Source organism: Myotis nattereri (genome assembly GCF_964212035.1).
Source record: "Myotis nattereri genome assembly, chromosome: Y".
Classification (NCBI taxonomy): domain Eukaryota; kingdom Metazoa; phylum Chordata; class Mammalia; order Chiroptera; family Vespertilionidae; genus Myotis; species Myotis nattereri.
This window is the reverse complement of record NC_138094.1, coordinates 37,839,885-37,863,031: the sequence shown is the minus strand read 5'-3', so window position 1 is coordinate 37,863,031 and position 23,147 is coordinate 37,839,885. Positions and strand designations below refer to the sequence as shown.

At 45.2% G+C, this 23,147-nt stretch overlaps 1 protein-coding gene across 1 annotated transcript; it reads right to left on the bottom strand.

Moving 5' to 3' along the window:
• Window positions 1-19: 19 nt before the first annotated feature.
• Window positions 20-22,213, bottom strand: LOC308512484 (cyclin-Q-like; the record flags this gene model as incomplete). The annotated part of the gene is made up of 2 exons (XM_081082215.1): window positions 20-29; window positions 21,456-22,213. The coding sequence occupies 2 exons, from the start codon at window positions 22,211-22,213 to the stop codon at window positions 20-22; spliced, it is 768 nt and encodes a 255-aa protein (XP_080938341.1).
• Between the last annotated feature and the right edge of the window lie 934 nt (window positions 22,214-23,147).

Genomic DNA, 23,147 nt, shown 5'->3' with positions numbered 1-23,147 from the left:
CCCTTTTCCTTATGCAGGCTTACTGTCGCCTAGGAACATGGCGAACATTATGAGGCAATGGGTGAAGCAATGGAATGAATGAATGTTATATTCACATTTAATTTTACAAGAATAGGTTTGCAATATGTAATCACTCAGGTGGCGAGCATTTTACTTTTCATATAACAGACCTCGTCTTTTTAGTGCATCAAGCTCTGCAATGCTGACAAGCAACCAGATCATCATGAACATAAGGGTGGGCAAAATTCAAACAGATTCCCTTTGAATTTCACCTTCCAGGGATGCAACCATTGCCCTCTATGTCACTCTACCACCCTCCCCTGTGCCCCAGTGTCTCTTGCATTCTCAAATTGGCCAAGCACTTTACTCTCTCAGAAATTGTGCAGTCTGTCCTCATGCCCTGAACAGGATCCTTCCAAGCCCCTGATGGCCCCTCCTTATACAACCCTCAGGCAGGAGTCTCCTGCCTCTGTAACTTTCCATACCAGCCCCTTTGTTCTCTTGACAGAATTAGTTACAAAGAGCCATTTGTAGATAATGGTCTTGTTGGGTTTTGCTGTGTGTGTGTGTTTGTGTTTTCTGTTTTCATTGTAAACTCTGTGAGGAGAGACTGTGTGTAGCTCTGAGCATGGCATTAGCAGCCACTCCAGGACAAATAGTTGCCAAATCCATCTAGGAGAGAGGGGGGAGGGCTATGCTGAATCTCCAGTTCCCAGGTGAGTTGTTTCTGTTTCTGTTTTTTATCTGCTCTGCTCTAGGTGAGGCTGGGGCTGAAAGCAGTCGCCTCATTTGTCCTCATTCCTCCATCTATGTAGTTGGAAACCTTAAACTCTGCTAGTTCATAGGCATGGGGAACGACTGGAAGAATGGCAGGGTAGGGACACACAGGAAGCCAGCCTCACCACCCTGCTGTAACGCTCCGCCCACAGGACCTCCCCACAGCCTATGGTGAAGAGATGCAGGGTCACCTGCAGGACAGGGACACAGTGTCCGCTCCCCAATCTCCCTCTCAGATAAGGTCTTACAATTTGCAGAGTCTGAATATTCCCCATGTCTGAGTGAGAAAGAGAAAAGCAGCACAATGTGTCTGAGGCTGCCTGTCACTACTTGAGCCATGTTAAGCAGAGACAGGGTTGAACCACACAATGAGTGTTTATCCAAGGATGCGGTCAGTATGGGGAGAGCAGTCGCTCACCCTGGAAATTCGGCTCTCAGCCTCTTGGGGAGAAGATAGCTACCTGTAGCTGCCAGCTGCAAGTGTCACTTGCAAAGGGGAGGGGAGGGCGTACTATCTGCCCTTCAGGAGCTCAAAGGCTGACCACAAGGAGGCTAATCTTCCAAGACTTTAGGAACAGCTCAGCCCCTTCCTGGGATGAGATTAGAATCGTCAGCCTTCCTGAGAAAGACCCCAGGAGGGTGTCAGGGTGCAGGCACAGCTGCCAAATCAAAGCCTGTCCTGTGCCTGGTCTCTTTGCAAAATGCAATTCTTTTCTGAGTAATGGGCCATGGAGGCAGCCTATGTTTTCAGTAGAGCCTGTTTCATCCTCCAGTGTCCTGGGGCCTCGTATTTATAGTTTGTAAGTAATGATTAAACAACTGCGGCTCTATTCTTATTAGAGAAGCACTTCCCCACTATGAGAAGCTGATTTCCAAAGACCCCCAGGAGATGCCTCAGGCCAGCCTGGATGACAAGGCTCTGCCTCAGCTTTGCTCTTCCCCTCTCCCTCTCTCCTCACAAGCCTGACTTTTGTCTCCTAAAGAGACTATGGAAAAGCAGGCAGCAAAACCTGTCAGACTGAGCATGCCAGGCCCCCTGTGCGCCCTGGAGGCGCCACCTGAGAGGAGAGCCCTGGGTTAAGGTTCAGCTAAGGGGAAGCTCTGCCAGAGCCTGAGCACCAGGCTGTGGCTGGTGCCTCCCCACCTCTCCTCAGCTTTGTTGGCCTGCTCCTCCTCAGGAGCCTCCTGCCCACTCTCTGTTTTCAGGCCCAGCTGTGACTTTGCCAAAGGGATTTGTTGGTGAGAGGAGAACCCCTTCCCGAGGGGGCAGAAAGGCAGGGAGGCTGCCATCACCTGAAGGCTTAGGGGAGGTGAGCAGAGCAAAGGCTGGATTCCAGTCTTGTCAAAGAGCTCTGGTGACCCAAACCCCAGGGGTAGACTGAGGAGGGCACCTGTGGAGAGAGACAATGTAATTGCATGTGGCCAGCTCTCCTCTGCCCCGGGGGTTACTAAAATGTCCCCATCCAGACAGTAGGGACAGTGGGCTAGCCCAGGGCAGGGCGCTCTTTTCTAGACAGGGGGCTGCGGTGGGGTGGGAGTGGGGAGCCAAGCCTGGCCCAGGGAACAAGGTAGGTAAGTGGCAGCCACAACCACAGAGGGGGAAGGGGTCCCCAGAAACACAGACCAGGGGTGGCGAATGGGACATTAGCTGGGGGTCTAGGCCTCCTGTTTCTCCCTCCACATTGGGACCGCCCCCACCCTCATGCCTGGAAGCACAGGGTTCCCCTGACAGTCCCCGACCCTCTGCCACCCCTTGCAGCCTGGTGGGTGTGGCACAGGCGCCCCTGTCCACACCTTCTCTCGGCCTGTTAAAACACGTCCCCCCCTTCTGTCCCCTGATCTTGGTTTGTTCCTGGTCTCCAGATCTTGAGAGATTTTGCCCCCAAAGGAACAAGGGCACAGTCCCAGGAAGCTTGCCGGGCGGCGCCCCCCACCTCTTACTTCCAGCCAGCCTCCCTGCTGTGCAGGAGTCCACCTGGTGAGGAGCACTACCTGTGGAAAAGGTAAGCGCACACTCTGGGTTCTTGCTGTCTCCAGGGATGAACTTGCTGTCTCTGGGGGTGAACTTGCTCTAGTCACTGGTAACCCGCAGCCACACCGCGCGGGCTTTTTCCATCTGGAAATGAGTTCCCACCTTGTTGTAGTGAAGGCCTGAGGTCCAAACCTGGCTCACTGGCGTTAGGCCTTCCGCTTGCTGTGCCAGAGTGGCAGCTCGCAGAGGAGACTTACACGGAACAATACATGGAACTCTGGCGTCGGCCTTTATTGTGTGACCTCAGCTGGCAGAGTTTGCAGTTGACCAAGGGGACCCCCAGAGCCCCGGCGCCAACTCCCCCGGGATCTGGGTCCTCAAGTCTGTGGGCTCTCAGGCCAGCCCAGCCTTGCTAAGCGCGTGGAGGGCAGAGAGGGGGCAGAAAAGTGGCTGCTGGACTGTGGGCAGTGTCCGGGAGGGAGAGGTCGCTTTCCGCAGAGCACCAGGGCCGTCACTCATCATTGTCCTCTGGTTCAGCTGGTGAGAAAGCGCTGGTCAGGCTGGGAGATAAGAGGTGACTTCCACTGAGAGCAGCAGAGCCCTCTCCTGGTGTGAGTGTGCGTGTTCCTGAGTGTGTGTGAGTGTGAGTGTATGAATTCTCACCTGATGATATGTTCCTGGGTTCCTTTTCATTCCTACTACTGATTAAGGTATTACATATGTGTTCTTAACCCCTACTATCCCCACACCCCCACCCCCACCCCGCAAGCATGCCCTCACGCTCACCCCCTGGTGTCTGCGTCCATTGACTAGGCTTATAGGCATACATACAAGTCCTTTGGTTGATCTCTCCCCCTTAGCCCCACCCTCCCCTACCTTCCCTCTGAGGGTGATGGTCTGATCCATGCTTCTCTGTCTCTGGATCTGTTTTTGTTCATTGGTTTGTGTTGTTCATTATAATCCACAGATGAGTGAGGTCATGTGATATTTCTCTTTCTCGGACTCACTGACTGACTAGCTTTGCTTAGCATAATGCTGTCCAGCTCCATCCATGCTGTTGCAAATGGTCAGTGCCCCTTCCTTTTTTGTGGCAGCATACTATGCCAGTGTGTAGATGTACCACGGCTTTTTAACCCACTCATCTGCTGACCAGCACTTAGGCTGTTTCCAAATCTTAGCTATTGGAAATTGTGCTGCAGTGAACATAGAGGTACATGTATCCTTTCAGATTGGTAATTCTAGGTTCCTGGGATATATTCCTAGAAGTGGGATCACTGGGTCAAATGGGAGTTCCGTTTTTAGTTTTTTGAGGAAACTCCATACTCTTCTCCATAGTGGCTTCACCAGTCTGCATTCCCACCAGCAGTGAAGGAGGGTTCCTTTTTCTCCCCATCCTCACCAGCACTCGCCCTTTGTTGATATGTTGGTGATAGCCATTCTGACAGCTGTGAGGTAGTACCTCCTTGTCCTTTTGATTTGCATCTCTTGGGTGATCAGTGACTCTGAGCATGTTTTAATGTGTCTCTTGGCCTTCCTTTTGTCCTCTCTGGAAAAGTATCTATTTAGGTCCATTGCCCATTTTTGTGATTGGGTTGTTTATCTTCCTTTTGTTAAGTTGTATGAGTTCCCTGTAAATGTTGGAGATGAAACCCTTATCAGAGAGAACATTGGCAAATATGTTCTCCCATGCAGTGGGCTTTGTTGTTGTGTTGTTGGTGGTTTCTTTTGCTATGAAGAAGCCTTTTATTTTGATGTCGTCCCATTTGTTTGCTTTAACTTTATTTTCCATTGCCCCAGGAGCTGCGTTGGTGAAGAGATTGCTTCAGCATATATCTGAGACTCTGCTGCCTATGGATTCCTCTATATATTTTTCTGGTTTCCAGCTTTCTGTTTAAGTCATTATCCATTTTGACCTTATTATTGTGCATGGTGTAAGTTGGTGGCCTAGTTTCATTTTCTGCATGTGTCTGACCAAATTTCCCAGCACCATTTATTGAAGAGACTGTCTTAACTCCATTGTATGTTTTGGCCTCCTTTGTCAAATATTAATTGAGCTTATTGGTTTGGATTGGTTTCTGGGTTTCTGTTTTATTGCATTGGCCTATATGTCTATTCTTGTGCCAGTGTCAGGCAGTTTTGAGAACAGTGGCTTTGTAAAACAGCTTGATATCTGGTACTGAGATCCTTCCTACTTTGTTCTTCTTTCTCAGGATCGCTGCAGCTCTTTGGGGGTTGTTTGTTTTTTAAATATATTTTATTGATTTTTTACAGAGAGTAAAGGAGAGGGATAGAGAGTTAGAAACATCAATGAGAGAGAAACATAGATCAGCCTCCTCCTGCACACCCCCTACTTGATATGTGCCCCCAACCAAGGTACATGCCCTTGATCGGAATCGAACCAGGCACCTTTCAGTCCGGAGGCCGACGCTCTATCCACTGAGCCAAACCTGTTTGGGCTCAGGGTCTTTTTTTAATTACAGATGGATTTTTGGAGAGTTCATTCTAGGTCTGTGAAATATGCTGTTGGTGTTTTAATGCGGAGTGCATTGAACATATAGATTGCTTTGGGTAGTATAGCCATTTTAATGAGGTTGTTTCTACCAATCCATGAACAAGGTATGTCCTTCCATCTGTTTATGTCTTCCTCTATCTCTTTTTTCAACATCTTCTAGTTTTCTGAGTGTAGGTCTTTTACGTCCTTAGCTAAACTTATTCCTAGGTGTCTTAATTTTTTTGGTGGGATGATACATAGGATTCTTTTTTCAATCTCCTTTTCTGTAAGTTCACTATTGGTGTGTAAAAATGCCATATATTTCTTGGCGTTAATTTTGTAGTCTGCTACATTGCCAAATTCATTTACTAAGTTTATTAAATTTTTGAAGGAGTGTTTGTGGTTTTCTATGTACAGTATCATGTCATCTGCAAATAATGACAATTTACTTCTTCTTTTCCAATTTGGGAACCATTTCTTTCTTTTTCTTGTGTGATCGCACTTACTAGGACTTCCAGTACTGTGTTGAACAGGCGTGATGAAAGTGGGCGTCCCTGTCTTGTTCCTGTCCTAGAGGGAAATGGTTTTTGTTTTGCACTTTGAGTATGTTGTTGGCTGTATGTTTGTCATATAAGGCTTTTATTATGTGGAAGGATGATTCTGCTATTCCTACTTTGCTGAGTGTTTTTATCAGAAAAGGCTGTTGCACTTGGTCACATGCCTTTTCTGCACCAATTGATATGATTGTGTGGTTTTTCTCCCTCAAATAGTTTATGTGATGTTTCACGTTCATTGATTTGCAGATTTTGTACCATCCTTGCATCCCTGGAGTAAATCCCACTTGGTCATGGTGTATGATCTTTCTAATGCAATGCTGAATCCAGTTTGCTGAATTTAGTTGAGGATTGCAGCATTAATGTTCATCTGAAATATTGGCCTGTAAGTCACTTTCTTTGTAGTGTCTTTTTCTGGCTTTGCGATTATGGTAATGCTGGCTTCTTGAAAAGAGCTTGGAAGTATGCCGTCCTCTTGAAATATTTGAAATAGTGTGAGAAAGTTTGGTTTTACTTCTTCTTTGAATGTTTGGTAAAACTCCCCTGTGAAGCCATCTGGTCCAGAGCTTTTGTTTTTTGGAAGCTTTTTGGTTACTGTGTCAATTTTATCAGTATTTATTGGTCTGTTCAGGATTTTTGCTTCTTCCTGATTGAGTTTTGAAAGCTTGTCTTTTTGTAGGAATGTGTCCATTTTATTGAGCTTGTCCAGTTTGTTGTAGTAGAGTTGTTCATTGTAATTTTTTACAATACTTTGTATATCTGTGGGGTCGTTTGTTACTTCAGCTTTCTCATTTCTGTTTTTGTTTATTTGGGTGCTCTCTCTTAGTTTCTTGCTGAGCCTGACTAGAGGTTCATCAATATTGTTTATTCTTTCCAAGAACCAGCTCTTGGTTTCATTGATCTTTTGTATTATTTTTTTTTTTCATCCCTACGTCATTTATATCTGTTCTGACCTTACCTTTATTATCTCTTTCTTTTTGTGTACTGTGGGCTTTTTTCTCTAATGGAGAGGCACTCTGAAGCCCAGGACAAAACAACTTTTATTTACTTGAATACACATTTGTCCTTTAGCAAAACAAACAGGCATATCAATGGTAAAGTTTGGTAAACAATAGAAGAATTTTCATGTTAGGAGGTTGCCTTCAGCCATTTTTCCCACAAAAGGATAACAAAATGCTGATTTTCTGCCATGCTGAACATCAAAGTCCATTCGCCTTCTGTGGGACTTCTCCCATTGATATGTTAACTACTTTTGGTCTTTGCCCCATCATTTCCCCCTTTTTGTTTTCTTAATTAATTTAGAAAGGTGTATACTATCTTCTGGGCTCAGATTCTTTTAAGACTTGTGATTCTGCTTCTTCAGACTGGAAGAAAACATAGAAGAACAAGAAAGAGAGACAACATTGGTTATTCTAAAAAGCAAATGTAAGGAGATTCAATGAAAAGGATTGAGTTCTTTCATGTCCTTTTAAATATCGTTTTCAGGTATTTAAGGAATTTGTCCATAGTAGGCTTCTTTTTGGGCTATCAGTTCTTTATGGGTCCCTTTCCAGTCACTGTTCCCTTGTGACATGACAGCAATGATGTTCGAGTTCTGGATGGTGGGCAAACGGTGAGAAATGACAATGCAGGTCTGACCTCTTTGGGCTTTGTCAAGAGCCACCGGCACCTAGGCACAGCTGATGACTGCTAGCATGGCAAGGCGTGGTCACCATCCCCCATCTCTAGATGTTTCTCCTCTGTCTCCTCAGCATGTTGCTTGGGGCACTGCTATCTGTAGTTGGAGTAGTCTGGTCAGTTCCTCTCTCAGATTCATGTTGCAGGAATCCACACAGGCTTGGAGGAGTTTTCTGGAAATACACAAGCATATCCTTGACCAAAGATTAATAAAGGGACCCTTCCTTAAACCAGACTCGGTACCTTTCCATTTAACCAGACCATTTTGCTTTGGCTTATTCTGACACCAGTGTAATTCTATGGGTGTCTTGCCATCAGCATTACAAGGGTAAAATTTAAAGTAATTAAGGCTTGGTGTGGTCTACTTACAAGAGATGTCTTCACTATTCCGCCACTTTTGTTTTCCAAGTTGGGATTTTAGAGCCCTTGTAGTAGATGTAACATGCAAGGAGGGCATTTCTTCATAATCTGTTTTGCCGGCTGTACAATATTTTGGCAGGCTGATGTAAAAGCTTGTGAAATTCTGTGACTTGTTTAATAAAATAACTTACTGACAGGCATATTCATTTCCTTTTGTTAAAGGACCAGGACTTGTTCAAATAGTATAGAAAGGCTTCGGTCACTGAGCCATTGAAATTGAGTAGTTGCAGTTCTGTTTACCAAGCCAGCAGCATAAGCAGATAAAGAGAGAATATGAAGAGGCTTTTGGAAATCCTGCAAGTCAGCCTTGGTCGTTTCTAATTCGATTCTTTGCACAGAAGTATGACTGGTCTGCATGACTTGGTCTGAACTCATTGCAGTATAAGCAGCTTTACCATGAGATGAACTATCAGTAAAAACAGTGACCTCTCCAGGAATAGGTTTCTGCCTATTCCAACTATGTTCCCTGAATATTCTTTTATTTTCATTTGCTCATTTAAATCAGTCTAAAACAAGGCTTATTTCCTATCTTCCTTTCTCATTGGGTGGGGACAGTGATTGACTCTAATTGGATTTTTGCTATCAGTCTTTGAGTATATTGACATAATTTTTTTTTTTTAGGAAAGCATAATGCAAATTGTTTTCTTTTTGAGGACTGATACATTTATTTTTATATGCAGTTTTCTAGATATTTGAAGGGAATCTCCTTCTGTTTCTGCTTCCAGAGAAATTTCTAGGCCACAGTTATGGAGTTTCTTTTAAAAGCCTTTTTCTTTCTTTTAAATAGTGCTACAAACTTGGTTTCTTTTCGGAATTACCAATTGGAGAGAGATATGCTGGCCAATGATGTAATGCATACAGATTAAGTAAAACTATCTTTTTACTTATCGTGTCTTATTAATGGTGAGATTTAATGCTTGAATGAGTTTTTTTTTAAGATATTTTTATTGATTTTTAACAGAGAGGAAGGGAGAGTGATAGTTAGAAACATCAATGAGAGAGAAACATCAATTAGCTGCCTCCTGCACAGTCCCCACTGGGTATGTCCCCGCAACCAAGGTACGTGCCCTTGACAGACTTCTTTTTTTGTTCTGGTGAGACTTCTTCTCCAGATGTCCCACATTGGGCGCCAGAATGTTGCAACCTTTTGCTGCAATGATTCAGGATCTGGGAAAGGAGCTGCACACAAATGAATACATTAGACAACAAATATAAATTTAGAAGGCATTGGGGAGCCAGGCGGAGACCTTTTTCTCTTGGGGAGAGGCTCTCTGAAATGCAGCACCCATCAGCTTTCATTTACTTGGCTGTAGGTTTCTCATATATGCCCTTTAGCAAAGCAGACAGGCATATCAGTAGTAAGGTTTAATCATCAGGTTAGCAAGATTGCGTTCAGCCATTTTGCCAACAGCCGTGTAATATACTGCTGATTTTCAGCCCTCCTGAATATCAAAGTTCATGTCAAAGTTCATTAGCCCTCCATACATACACACACACACACACACACACACACACACACGTATACATACACACACACATATACACACACACATACTACTGTTGGTCTTTGCCTCAAGCACTTTACTCTGAGGTTTGACAGTGTGATCAATGCTTCTTTGTGTCTGGATGTCTTGTTGTTCATCAGCTAATGTTGTTCATTATATTCCACAAATGAGTGAGATAATGTGATATTTATCGTCCTCTGACTGGCTTAATTTGCTTAGTGTAATGCTCTCCAAGTCCATCCATGCTGTTTCAAATTATAAGAGTTCATTCTTTGTTACAGCAGTAGAGTATTCCATTGTATAGATGTATCACAGTTTATTCATCCGTGCATCTGCTAATGGGCATTTAGACTGTTTCCAAATCTTAGCTATTGTAAATTGGGCTGGTATGAACATACAATTGCATATATCTTTCCTGATTGGCCTTTCTCATTTCTTGGGATATATACCTAGAAGAGAGAACACTGGGTCAAAGGGGAGCTCCATTTTTAATTTTTTAAGAAATCTCTATATGGTTTTCCACAGTGGTTGCAGCAGTCTGCATTCCCACCAGCAGTGCACAAGGGTTGCTTTTTCTCTGCATCCTCACCAGCACTTGTGGTTTGTTGATTTTTTTCTGAAAGCAATTCTGACATGTGTGGATGGTACCTCATTGTCATTTTGATTTGCATCTCTTGGACTGTTCGTGCCTTTGAGCATTTTTCGTATGTCTCTTGGCCTTTTATAGGTATCCTTTTAAAAAGTGTTAATTTAGGTCCTTTGCCCATGTTTTGATTGGATTTTTTATCTTCCAATTGTTAATTTGTGTGAGTTCCCTGAAAACTTTGGAGATTCAACACTTATCCGAGATACCATTGGCAAATATGTTCTCCCTATGCAGTGGGCTTTCTGGTTGTTTTCTTCAGGATTTTGTTTACTGTGCAGGTTTTTATTTTGACGTAGTCCACTTGTTTATTTTCCCCTCTGTGTGCATTGCCTTTGGAGCTGTATCAATAAAGATACTGCGAAGACATATCTGATATATTGCTACATAGGCAATCTTATAAGTTTTTTTTTTTTTATAGATTCTCATCTGATGTTTAAGTAGATCCATTCTGAGTTTATTTTTGTGAATGGTGTAAGTTGGAGGTCTAGTTTCATTATTTTGCATGTATCTTTCTAATTTTCCTAACATTTATTGAAGAGACTGTCTTGACTCCATTGTATGCTCTTGCCTCCTTTGTAAATTAATAATAGAGCATAATGACTTGGGTACACTTCTGGGTTCTCTGTTCTGTTTCAGTGGAGTATATGTCTTTTCTAGTGCCAGTAGCAGGCAGTTTTGAGAATGGTGGCTTTATAATATAGCTTAATATCTGGTATTGTGAGCCCGCCAACTTTTTTCTTCTTCCTCAGGATTGCTCAGACTATTTTTACTCCATTTGAATTTTTTCGAGGATTTTTTTTGTGTCTGTGAAATATTCTGTTGGTATATTAATGGAGATTACAATGAATCTATAGATTGCTTTGGGTAGTATGGACATGTTAATGAAGTTAAGTCTACCAACCCTTCAACATGGTATATGAATCCATTGGTTGATATCTTTATCTCCATTTCAATGTCCTGTAGTTTTCCAAGTGCAGTTCTTTTACTTTCTTTATGAATCAATAAAAATGTACAGTTTTTAATTATAAACCTTGTTTTCTATCAAAATTACTTCTTGCGTGAATTGTGGGACACCCTTTACTTAGGCGACTCCTGTGAAAGGGCCATTCGACCCACAAAGGGGTCGCAACCCACAGATTGAGAACCGCTATTCTAAAATGTCAATTAAATCTAATGGATCCAGTGTGTCCTTTAGAGGCTCTGTATCCTTGTTATTTTTTCATATGGAAGATCTATCCAGTGATGTCAGAGGGGTGATAAATGTCCCTTACTGTGACTGTCCTTTTGTCACACTCTCTGTTAAAGTCTTCTAGAATTTTTGTTTGTTTTGATTTTTTGTTTATTTGTTTGTTTGAGATATATAAATTGAGGTGCTCCTATGTTGGCTGAATATATGATTACTAGGGTTATATCGTCTTGTTGGTTGGTCCCTTTAGTATCATGCAGTGACCTTTATGTCTCTTGTGATGGCCTTTATTTTAAAGTCTATTTTGTCTGATATGCATATTGTTACTTCGGCCTTTTTTTTCTTTTCCATTTGCATGGAAATTTTTCCCATTCCTTCACTCTCATCCTGTGTGTGTCTTTTGTTTTGAGGTGGTGCTCCTGTAGACAGCATATACTTGCATCATGTTTCTGTATCCATTTTGCTCCACTACACCTTTAGATTGGAGCATTGACCTATTTACATTTAGGGTTATTATTCATAGGTATTTATTTATTTCTTTCCATTTCGTTTCTGTGTGGCTAAGTTTCTGTCTCTGTTTCTCCTTCTCATTACAGCAATCTCTGTAGCATTTCTTGTAAAGCTGGCTTGGAGATGATGTACTCCTTCAGCCTTTTTCTGTCTAGGAAGCTCTGTATTTGACCGTCTATTTTGAATGAAAGAATTGCCAGATATAGTAATCTTGGTCTCAGATCCTTGCTTTCCATTAATTTGAGTACTTCATGCCATCTTCTTCTGGCCTATAGAGTTTCTGATGAGAGATCAGGAGTCAGCCTTATGGGAACTCCTTCATAGCTAACAGTTTTCTTTTATCTTACTGCCTTGAAGATTCTCTCTTTCTCTTTAATTTTTGGCATTTTAATTATGATGTGTCTGGGCACGGGTTTGTTTGGGTACTTCTTCTTTGGGGTTCTCTTTGGCTCTTGATCTTGTGTGGGATTTTCCTTTACCAGGTTATGTAAGTGTTCTGCCATTGTTTCTTCAAAGACCTTCTCTATGCCTTTCTCCCCTCCTGCCTCTTTTGGCACACTGGCTATTCTAATACTGTTATGTAAGTGGCCCTCCTGTTTGTTTGTTTGTTTGTTTTAAATCTTAATTTTTCTGTCTTTTTTTTATTGGGTGATATTTTTAACTCTGTTCTAAATCAGTGATTGGATCCTCAGCTTTCCCTAATATCTGCCTATTCCTTCTAATGTGTTCTTTATTTGTATTATGTCATTTTATATCTTTTTTTATTGGGTGATATTTTTAACTCTGTTCTAAATCAGTGATTGGACCCTCAGCTTTCCCTAATATCTGCCTATTCCTTCTAATGTGTTCTTCATTTGTATTATGTCATTTTATATCTTCTTTTCGTAGTCACTATATCTTTTTATATGCTGTTGAGCTCTTTTACCTTCATAACTCTGATGTCTGATTCAGATAAATGTCTTCTCTGTGCTTCATCTCTCTCAATATCTGGAGAATTCTCCAGTTCTCTCATTTGAGGATTGTTTATTTATTTCCTCTTTCTGGCTTTCTGTGTGGGTTTGTGGTGACAAGTTAGGTAGACCTGTCTGCCTATCAGTCTCTAGTGCAGAATATTGTTAAAGGATGTTTCTGACTAAGTAGGTCAGGCAAAGACTCAAAGCATCCAGAGTCCTACTCTGTCTATAGACTGATAGGATTCCAACTTAACTTGCTTCCAAGGCAATGGTCCTCAGGTTATAGCAAGAGTTTGTTTCAACAGGGTGGTGCAGTTGCCTCTGTGTGTAGGTTTATTGTTATTTATAATCTCTTAAGTGTCCTCAGGGCAAGGTGTTTCCCAGTAGTGTGTGTTAATTGTCTCTCCTCCAGGAAAGGCAAATGTCTGCATGGGAAAGATTTTCTCTGCTGCATGAGGAAATGACTCCTCCCAGGAAGCTTGAAGTGTCTGTCTTCTGTGCTGGAACCCTTGAGTCCCCAGTTCTGGCTTTTACCCTCACAGCTCCAGTCCACTTCACCCTCCCTTTGCCAGGGCACAAGCTGTGTGGCTCCACAGGGAAATTTGTGCGCTGGCTCTTTAAGAGGATACCTGAATTTCTAGCTGTCTCTCCCTGGCAGACAGTGCCCTGCTGCTATTCACATCCACAGGTTATTTGGGTACCCTCCTCAGTTCTGGTGCTCTCTGCTAGGAGGCCGAGCTTGGGGATTAGACCCAGAGTTCTCAGTGGTAGTCCACCACAGCTGAGATATCTCTCCGAGACTTCAGTTGCTGTCTGTGGGTGTCAGGCCCGCCCCTTCAAGCCTCCTCTCCTCCTACCAGTGTCTAAGTGGCCTCCACCTTCGGTCCTCTGGTGTCAGGGTTCTCTCCTGTGAGTTTTCCATTGATTATTCAGGAAGTTGTTCTGTATTTTAGTTGGAATATCAGTTTGTTCCTGGGAGCATGTCCCTGCAGCATCCATGATTCTGCCACCATTCTTTTAAATATATTTTTATTTATCTCAGAGAGAAACAGAGAGCAAGTGAGAGTTAGAAACATCAGTCATGAGAGTGATTCATTGATCAGCTCGCTCCTGCAAGCCCCAGACTGGAGATTGAGCCCACACTCAGGCAAGTGCCCTTGACCTGAATCGAAACTGGGGCCCTTCAGTCTGAAGGTCGGTGATCTGTCCACTTTTCCCAACTGGCTAGGGTTCTGCCACCTTTTTCAATCTTCTTCAGAATCCCTCTGCATTGTAAAGTCCCTGCTAACATTCTTGTCCAATACGCTCCTTTTCATGTGGTTTCAGGATGGAGTTGTGCATGAAGGCCCTAATGTCCTGTGAGTGCACATTCTGATCAATAGCACCATCAGGAAATGTGCATTGAGGGATGCTCAGTAGGCATATAGTACCAGAAACCTGCCATGTATCTTACTGTTTCTGTTTCTGTTTGGATCATGATGGAGCTCAACTAAGGCTCTTGTTTCAATTAGGGGTAGGCAGGATATACTCTTCATTTCAACCCATGTTCTTCTGAGAAACTTTGGTAGTCATGCCCTACTCTAATATGTATTAGGCCATTCAATTATAAGGCCAGATCTTTTTGTAAGGACAAGGCATTTATTTTTATTGAGTGAAAATTCTAATTAACACATTAATATATAAAGATATAATTTGTACTTCCAACAATCATATACGTATTGAAGAAATATGGAGACCAAATAACTACATCTTAATCAATAGGATACAAGTACAGTAGTTCCTCGCGTTACATTGTTGACGCGTTCCTGCAGTGGGATGTAATGCAATATTCGCGTAAGTCAGAACCCACCTACATAAGCACATATGTCACTCACATGGAGCACACATACACAGCAGTAATGGTGTGCAACAGTAAAAAAAAATTAGAAGAAAGATAACAATTGCTGACCTTTCTTGTGGTAAATGAATATTAAGAAAATATAAAGCACATATGTGCATACGTAGAAATATCAAACTTTTTTTTTTTAATAAATAAATGGGGAATGGCAACGTAACCACAAAACTTATGTACTTCGAGACCAATGTAACCCAAGGAATGTCTGAATTGTCACAGCAGGCTGAAAAGTGATCAGTGTGGATTCAGATGGCCTGTTTTTAATGAAAAGAAGGTTGGAAAGGGACACTTGAGTCAGGCATTGAGAGTTGCTAAATCAGAGCGTGCACATAGTTGTGAAGAAATAAGGTAAAAGTGACTTATTCATATTACTAAAGAGATGTTTTAAAGTCTAACATAGAGACCCTCACTATAAATTATGTTGTAAAATTGAAAGTATTGATAGCATCAGTGTAGTTAAGAAGAATATGCCTCTGCACTTGAATATAGACAAGCATCCTGCCCATTTCAATTTTGGATGAGCTAGTGAGCAAAGAAAATTAGTGATAGGCTCCCTTAGGGGCATTAGTGGAAAGAATTAGCACTGAAGCATAGTACTGTTTGTGGGACATGTAATAGTTCTCATATTTTGAGGGAGATTAGTGCCCTTCATATAAGCCATTAAATAATACCGCTAAAGAGCAGTAAAATCTGAATGGCCATCATTACAAAATTCAGGTTATACCTTTAAATTATTCAGCATTAGAAGAGAACCATGCTAAATCGGTGATAAATAATAAAATGACTAGAAGCCTGGTGAACGAAATTCAAGCACTGGTGGCGTCCCACAGCCTGGTCTGCACCCTCACGCAATCTGGGACCCCTTGGGAGATGTGGGACTGCCAGGTTAGGTCTGACACCTCCTGAGGGATGTAGCAATGCACGAAAGGGCAGGCAGCCGGGCAGGAGCCCAAGCTGGAGCCAGGTGCTCTGTTCCCGCTCATCCAAGCCCCACTCCACCTGCCACCACTGCTTCGTAGCCTTGTCACATAGGCACATAGGCAGCAGAGGCTCTTGCTGTCACAGCTGCACTTTCCAGCCATTAGCCCGCCTTCTGGCTGAGTGATGATCTTGCTGTGGGAGAGCCTTGACCACCTGGGGGAAGCTCCTGTGTTGAGCGTCTGCGTCCAGGTGGTCGGTGTGCATTGTACCAACCACTCATAATGTCGCTTACGCTTTTATATATATAGATATGTGTGACCAATTTGGCATGTCCTGGCCCAATAGAATATTAGTATTCACGGATGATATCTTGCCACTATTAGAATACCAGTGGCCAGGTGCATGGATTTGTGCCCATTGAAAGGAGATTAATTAGAAGAAATATTTTAGTACTGCTGTTTGCCCTTTCTCTATAATAGCAGTGTCAACCAAATTCAGATTGACAATGACGATTTGAAACACATGCATGCAAATGTCGCCAGCAAGAGCTTCAAACGTATGGCACATGCTCGAGTCACCTTAGCCATATAAATGTGTGTGTGTGTGTGTGTGTGTGTGTGTGTGTGTGTGTCTTTAGATAGATAGAGAATAAACTTGCTTAACTAGACCTGCTTTCTGATTTAGCTCAACTTTTTCCAACCCATTGAATCACCTTAACTTCTCTTCCAGGTAATTGTCAGCAACACAGCAGTAAATGTCAACACAAAGCACATTATTATTGTAGTTCATGCGGAGAGAACAACGGGTAAAATATTTCACTGCAGCAGTGTTTGACTTCATTCAGCACAGTGAGAAAACCTGAAGTCATTTTCAACTTCCACCATTTCTTCCTTCTTTTCAGTCAGGTCAAGATTCTAAGCTTGCAAAATCTCCGTTTTCTGGCTAATGAAGAGATAAGAGGATACCTCCGAGTTACCATCTACCTACACCAGAGCTTTGAGTGAGGGGCGGGGTTGCGCAGGGTGACACCCACTGCCCCATCCGTGATTGGAGGAGGCTTTTGAGGAGCCCAGCCAGAAACAGCAGGCTGGGCCTGGCCAGGTGCCTTCTGTACCACATGCTCACATGACCAGCGCCTGGGCATGAGCCCAGTGTGCACCCAGTCAGCACACCAGGGCCTGGTTGCATGCACCAGTGAGCAAGCACCTTGCCTGGACTCAGCAGGCTCTGCACCACCTGCTCCTTCACAGCACCAGTCTCAGAGCCAGGGAGCATCCAGAGTCAGGCTGTGTTGGGAGACTGGGGCTCCTGGGGGCAGCGCGCTTCCTCTCAGTTCCACTAGGGGGCCTTCAGCTGCAGGGCGCCTGAGGATTCACAGGGCTCCCCAGGGCCATTGCACTAGGAAGGACAGGGCAAGCAGGATGATCCAGGAGGCTTTTAGCTTCACCTCGGTGCAGGGAAGTGGTGATACCTAGGACACAAGGGCACAGGAAGTTCAGAGGGCAGCTTTGGGGCTGGAGTGGGAGGACTTCATGCAGGTGGGGGAGGCTGAGACCCTGGAGCTGAGGTTGGACAGAGGCCAGGATGTTGGGCTTGATCTTGAGTGCGGGAGAGGGGAGGACTGGGTGGCTGCAGAGCAGTGTGTGCAGGGAGAGGAGAGTGAGGTGCAGCAGGGAACCTTTGCTCCTCAAGGGGAAGACAAGGAGGGCCTGTGGGAGGAGTTCCAGGCACAGGCTCAGTTTATCCTGAGGACAGAGGGCCTTCTGCAGGTGGTGCCATGGCAGGCCAAGTGGGCAGGTGAGGAGGTTTTCCCAGATCTGCAGGTGGGGAGGCAGGAGGAGGTGGTGAGTGAAGAGCTGAGGCTGGAGGCACAGGATCCAGGTGACCCACAAGGGAGTGACCACCAGGAGGAGGGGTGGATGGAGGAGCAATTAATTGCAGGGGAGCAGTTTGTCCTGCAGGGGGAGGGGAAGTGCACCATGGAGGCAGTGGAACAGGTGGGAGAGGTGGAGCCTCAATCAAGGCCAAAGCAAAGCCAGAAGAAGAGGAGCCAGTGCAGCAGGAGCAGGCCCAGTCAGGGCCCGGGGCCAAGTTCACCTGGTCCCCTCTGGAGGTGCTCCAGGCCCTTCAATTGGAGATGGAGCCCATGAACGAGCAAGCCAGCAGGGCCTTCTCTCGGCTCAGGTGCAGGACTCGGCAGAGGCTCAAGCCCTATTTCAAACGGAGAAGCCTCAATATCCGGCGCATCCCTGGGTTTTGGCTCACAGCTGTATCCTTGAGGGTAGAGGAGCAGGATCACAAGGAGCATGGGACAGTGCAGGAGAACGGTGTAAGCGGGGATGGTTCCCATAGAAAAGAACATTGAGGACAAGCTAGGGGCAGTGCGCCCCGGTCTGGCCCAGGATCCTGGAGACACCCTCTGTCTTGTACAGGCACCATAGAAGCATTACCAGGGTGTCCAGGGGCAGAGCTCCAAGGCAGAGGCACGCATACAGCAGGGGCTGATGCCCACACACAGGGCTGTGTTGCACGGGCTGTTCTGGGACTAACTAATGCTGTCTTACAGGCTGTCTCTATGTCCAGTTTCTCAGTCAGAAGCAGGAATGTGTGATGTGTAGCCTGTCAAGCCCTCAGCACAAAACAATCTGGTGGGCATCAGGGTCTGTCAGGAAACAGAGTGGTGCTGTGCCGCTTTCTGCCGTTTATGTGGAAGGAGTGGCCTTAAGGGAAGGAGAGGCCAGGCCAGGCTGCTCTTTCTAGCTGGTCCATGCCCAGCTCCCAGGTTGGAGGCTCCTTGACCCAAAGCAGTTTGTCAACCACCCAGAGTTGTCGGCCATGATCAGCGTCCAAGATGAAAATATGCTCGGCCATGTGATCGATTTGAAGGTAAGTGCACCTGCTCCAAGGAGTAGTGGAGGGCAGGTGGGGAAATGGCCTGTCCCTGAAAACAGCTACAGGCGGCAGCACTGGGCAGCGATTTCACTCCCTGTATCCACTTTCCTTCTGCAGGTGAGGGAAGTCAGGCATCCCTGGGGTTGCTGCACCATTAGCCTGTACTTCCGCAGCAACCCCTACTTCCACAACCATGTGATTGTGAAGGAGTATCTCCTCACCCTCACAGGTAAGAGGAGGCTCCCTGCATGGGCTGCAGCTGGTGGTGGGCAGGGATGGAAGGCGATGTACCCAGCTTCACATACCCCTCTCTTGCAGGATACAGGTTGTCCTGTGCCACTCCCATTCAGTGGTACCAGCATTATGAATGAGAAGTCTACAGCCACAGGCTCCAGGACAGCAGCGCCAGCTTCTTTCACTGGTTCTCTGACCACAGTGTGACAGCATCTGGCAGGATTGCTGAGGTGGGATGTCGCTGGCCATGCCAGCATACAGCTTCCTGTGTCCGCCTGCTGCTTGGGATTCTATTCTGGTCCCTGTGCTCTCCTAACCCAGGTCTGTTTGCCCTACCAGATCATCAGCAAAGACCTGTGGCTCAATCCCCTGAAGTACTATGAGAGGATGATGGCCCCTAGTGAGCGGACAGGACAGGTGAGGAGGGGCTGCCTGGGTTCTCCCCTGGTGTGCTGCCAGGTTCCTGGGCCATTATTTTTCTCTCACAGGGACACCTGGATGCTGGGAGGGAAACAACCTGTAACACGAGGGCCGCAGGGTGTGTGGCTGAGACAGGAACTACCAGTACAACAAGGGCAGTGCAATTCCAGCTCAGGCAGGGGGGCTTAGGCAGGAGGAGGGAGTGTGCATGTCCACTGTCACTCAGAGTCAAAGCAGATTACCTCAGCCCCTCCTCTGAACTCTCCCTCTAGTCCGCCCACAGCACCTTCAGGCCTTGCCACCTGGCCCTCAACAGGGGCTGCCATGACATGTTCTTCCTATACTCCTTTCCACAGGTGTTTGTGAATTTTCCTCATGCTGAGGCCTAGGCTGCTGTGCTGCCACGCCACATTGCCCTGTTGCTGCTCACCACCATCTCCTATTTCCCCAGGGTCTCCTCTTCCTCCTGGGGCCAGTGGGATCAGCCTGCTCCTTACCAGTATCTTAGGGGGCAAAATGTGGGCCACAGAGCTGGAGGAATCCTTGTTTTGCAGCCTTGTCAGAGGTGCTTCAATCCTTTTATCCATTTAGGTTTTCCAAGGAGAATACCTCATTTGTTTACCCTCCCTAACTGGAAAACAGGGCAGCATGCCATGACGAAATAACACACTGCTTCATTTTGTATGCAGTTCACTTCAAAGACTTCATGCACATATGGTCATAGACACCCTGGGAAATTTAGGGCCATGAATATAACTCACCATCCAAACGGACTGCTTTTCTGTGTTTGTTGTAAAATCAGACAAGAAATCCCATGTTGCAGAACACTTTCTTCTGAAAACTTTTTGTAATGTTAGTGTTTAAGGTTTTACAAAAAGTAATATATATGTCTCTTTCTTTTTTTCTACTGACCTTCCCTCCGGCTTCCTCTATCTCTAGTCTCTTGTTCTTGTCACCCACTCCCAGTGTCTTGCCTCTGTTGGTCTGTTGGTTGTGCTTATATTCTGAATATGTTAACAATACAATATGTAAAATTTAAACATTTCAGTATATTGTAATTTAAATCAGCACTTAGGAAGCAACCTTGTACAATTCAAACCTTGCCTCCAATCCTGAAACTTCATAATGGTACCTACAATTCTTGTTGCTTCCCCCAAACCTACCATTTGCTTTTTGTCATTCTTAAATAACAGAAGCCAAATTGCTTACAATAAAATATTGTCTGTACCTTATCATTTTTATTTTCAGTGTCTAATTCTTCTGTCACAGGGGCTTCCCCTCTGACTCCCCAAGTGCCCAATCAGGTGAGCTACTGTACTGCATGATTCACTCTCTCTTGCATACATGGTGTATCCTGTGATCGCCGCCAGCACCACACTCAGGACCTCTTACAGGGGTGTCCCATCGGCTGTTGCAGTAATTGCCGTGCCCCCATCATACCCATCTCCTGTGTGGCTGTAATAATCATCACAGGAACTGGGCCACCATAAGTCAGAAGGGGCCTTCGTGGTGGTGGTGCCCAGTTTTTTATTGGAATGTTGATCTTCCTTTTGTTTAGTGGATGAGTTCAGTATGAATTTTGGAGAATAGGTCCTTATCTGATATAACATTGGCAAATATCTTCTCCCAGGCAGTGGACTTCCTTGTTTTGTTGTTGTTGTTGTTGTTGTTGTATTTGTTGGCCGCTTCTTCTCTGCAGAAGTGTTTTAATTTGACGTCGTCCCATTTGTTTCTTTTCTCCTCAGTTTCCATTGCCCTAGGAGCTGTATCAGTAAAGGTATTGCTGAGACAGATGCCTGATATTTTGCTTCTTCTAAGATTTTCATGGTTACCCACTTACTTTTAAGTCCTTTATTCATTCCCAATTTATACTTGTGTATGGTGTCAGTTGGTGGTCTAGACTAATTTTTTTTGCATGTATCTGTGCTATAAGTCCAACACCAATTATTATTATGTTTTTATTTTGGCTTTGTAATATCTTCAATGAAACAAAATAAAATTTCCTCTATGTTAATTGAGTCATACTTTCTCTAAATCTGGCCTTTAAAAAAATCCCCTGGGGCACAGTCCCATCCGTTCTTTGATTTTCCTTCCACTGATCCCAAACCTCGGCTGTAGTCTGTGTCCTTGCAAAGGACAAAAGCAGACCCGGAGGCCTCAGAGCTGCCCGCAGCACCCTCCTGCCCGCGGCACCCTCCTGCCCGCGGGAGGTGCAGCGCCCATCCCCATCTGGACCTTGGCTGCCAGGGACAGTCAAAGCCTGAGAATCAAAGTGGCAGCATGTCATCGCCTTCACCGGCCTGCCTCCAGCAGCACAAAACCAGTCCTCTCTGCCAGTGCTCTGGGGACCGGCCCTCAGGGCGATGTGGTGGTGCTGTCCCCTGGCAGCCGAGTGTCCCAGGCTTGTCTTTGGGGATCTCTGTGTCCATGGTATAAATGCGAGTGAGATCAGACACAATGTTATCAATGATTGGCTTGGTAAGGTCGCCACTAAACACCTGCCACCATGGCTTCTCGGCCATGGCCTCAGCGGGCACCTGGACCCCATAGACCTGCAGGGCCAGGTGGAGCACCGCCACCGCTATGTGCTGAGCCTGGAACCGGAAGCACAGCCCCCCGCGGTAGCTGTCCCGCAGCAGGGCCCAGGCAGTGACGGAGATGGGGGTCCGTTGCCAGCTGTAAGGATTCAGCCAGTTCTTGAGAGAAATCAGGTAGTGGAGCAGGTACCTGTGTGGGTGCTGAAAGGAGACTTGGAAGCGCAGTACCCGCAGCACAAGGAGCTCGCACTGCACAATGCTGTCCTGGATCACCCAGACTAGGGAGTCCATCTCCAAGGGCTCGCTGCCTGGGTGGAAGTACCTGTTGGACACGTTGATGATGTAACGGGTTCGCAGGGGCTGTTCTTCCACTTTGCCAGCCAAGTAAAGGGCAGACATGGCGACCAAGTAGGGGTCATAGGCATCCAGGTTGATCTCGCAGAAGAACTTATGGTAAATGGCACAGGCGGTGGCGAGGGGAATGGACTGCATCCCTAGCTTGACACCTGCCTCCATGATGAACCTTCTCACGCGGAAGTGCACCCTCGCCTGGGGTTCGGGCCACCCCTTGGCGCCTGGCGCCGCGTCCTCCTCTCTGCAGCTGTCCAGGCTAAGGTCCTCCATGGGGCCCTGCTGGGAGGCCCCAGACCCCGCGGGAAGGGCAAGAGTCTCCAGTGCAGTGCCTGTGCCAGCAGAGTCCTAGCCCAGTGCGCAGCCGCCCAGCCCCGCACCGCCCCACCTACCCAGCCCTACCTAGGCCTGACTGCCTTCCAGGTTCCAACAACAATTATTGAAGAGACTGTATGACTCCATTCTATGCTTTTGCCTCCCTTTGTCAAATATTAATTGAGCATAATGGTTAGGGTCGACTTCTATGTTCTCTGTTCTGTCCCATTGGTCTTTTTGTCTGTTTTAGTTCCAGTAAGAGGCAGTTCTGAGAATGGTGGCTTGTAGTATAGCTTGATATCTGGTATTGTGATCCCTCCAAATTTGTTCTTCTTTGTCCAGATTGCTGTAACTATTTGGGGTCTTTTCTTAAATTCATAGGAATTTTTGGAAACTTTCTTCTAGGTCTGTGAGATACGCCATTGACATTTTAATGGTTAATACATTAAAACTGTACATTGCTTTGGGTACTATGAACATTTTAATGATGTTGATTGTACCAAACCATGAATATGGTATGTTCTTCTATTTGCTTTAGTCTTCCTCTATCACTTTTTTTCAATTTCCTGTAGTTTTCCAGAACAGGTTTTTACCTCCTTAGTTAAGTTTATTCCTAGGTTTCTTAAATTTTTGTTGCACTGCGAAATGGCATTTTTGTTTGTTTGTTTCTATTTCTGAGTTCATTATCCGTGTATCAAAAAGCCATAGAATTCTGGGTGTTAATTTTGTACCCTGCTACATTGCCAAATTCATTTATTAAATCTCCTAGTTTTTTTGGTGGAGTCTTTAGGTATTTCTATGGACAATACCATGCCATCTGCGAGAATTATGACAGTTTTACTTCCTCTTTTCCACTTAGCATGCCTTGTTTGACTTCTTCTTGTCTGACTGC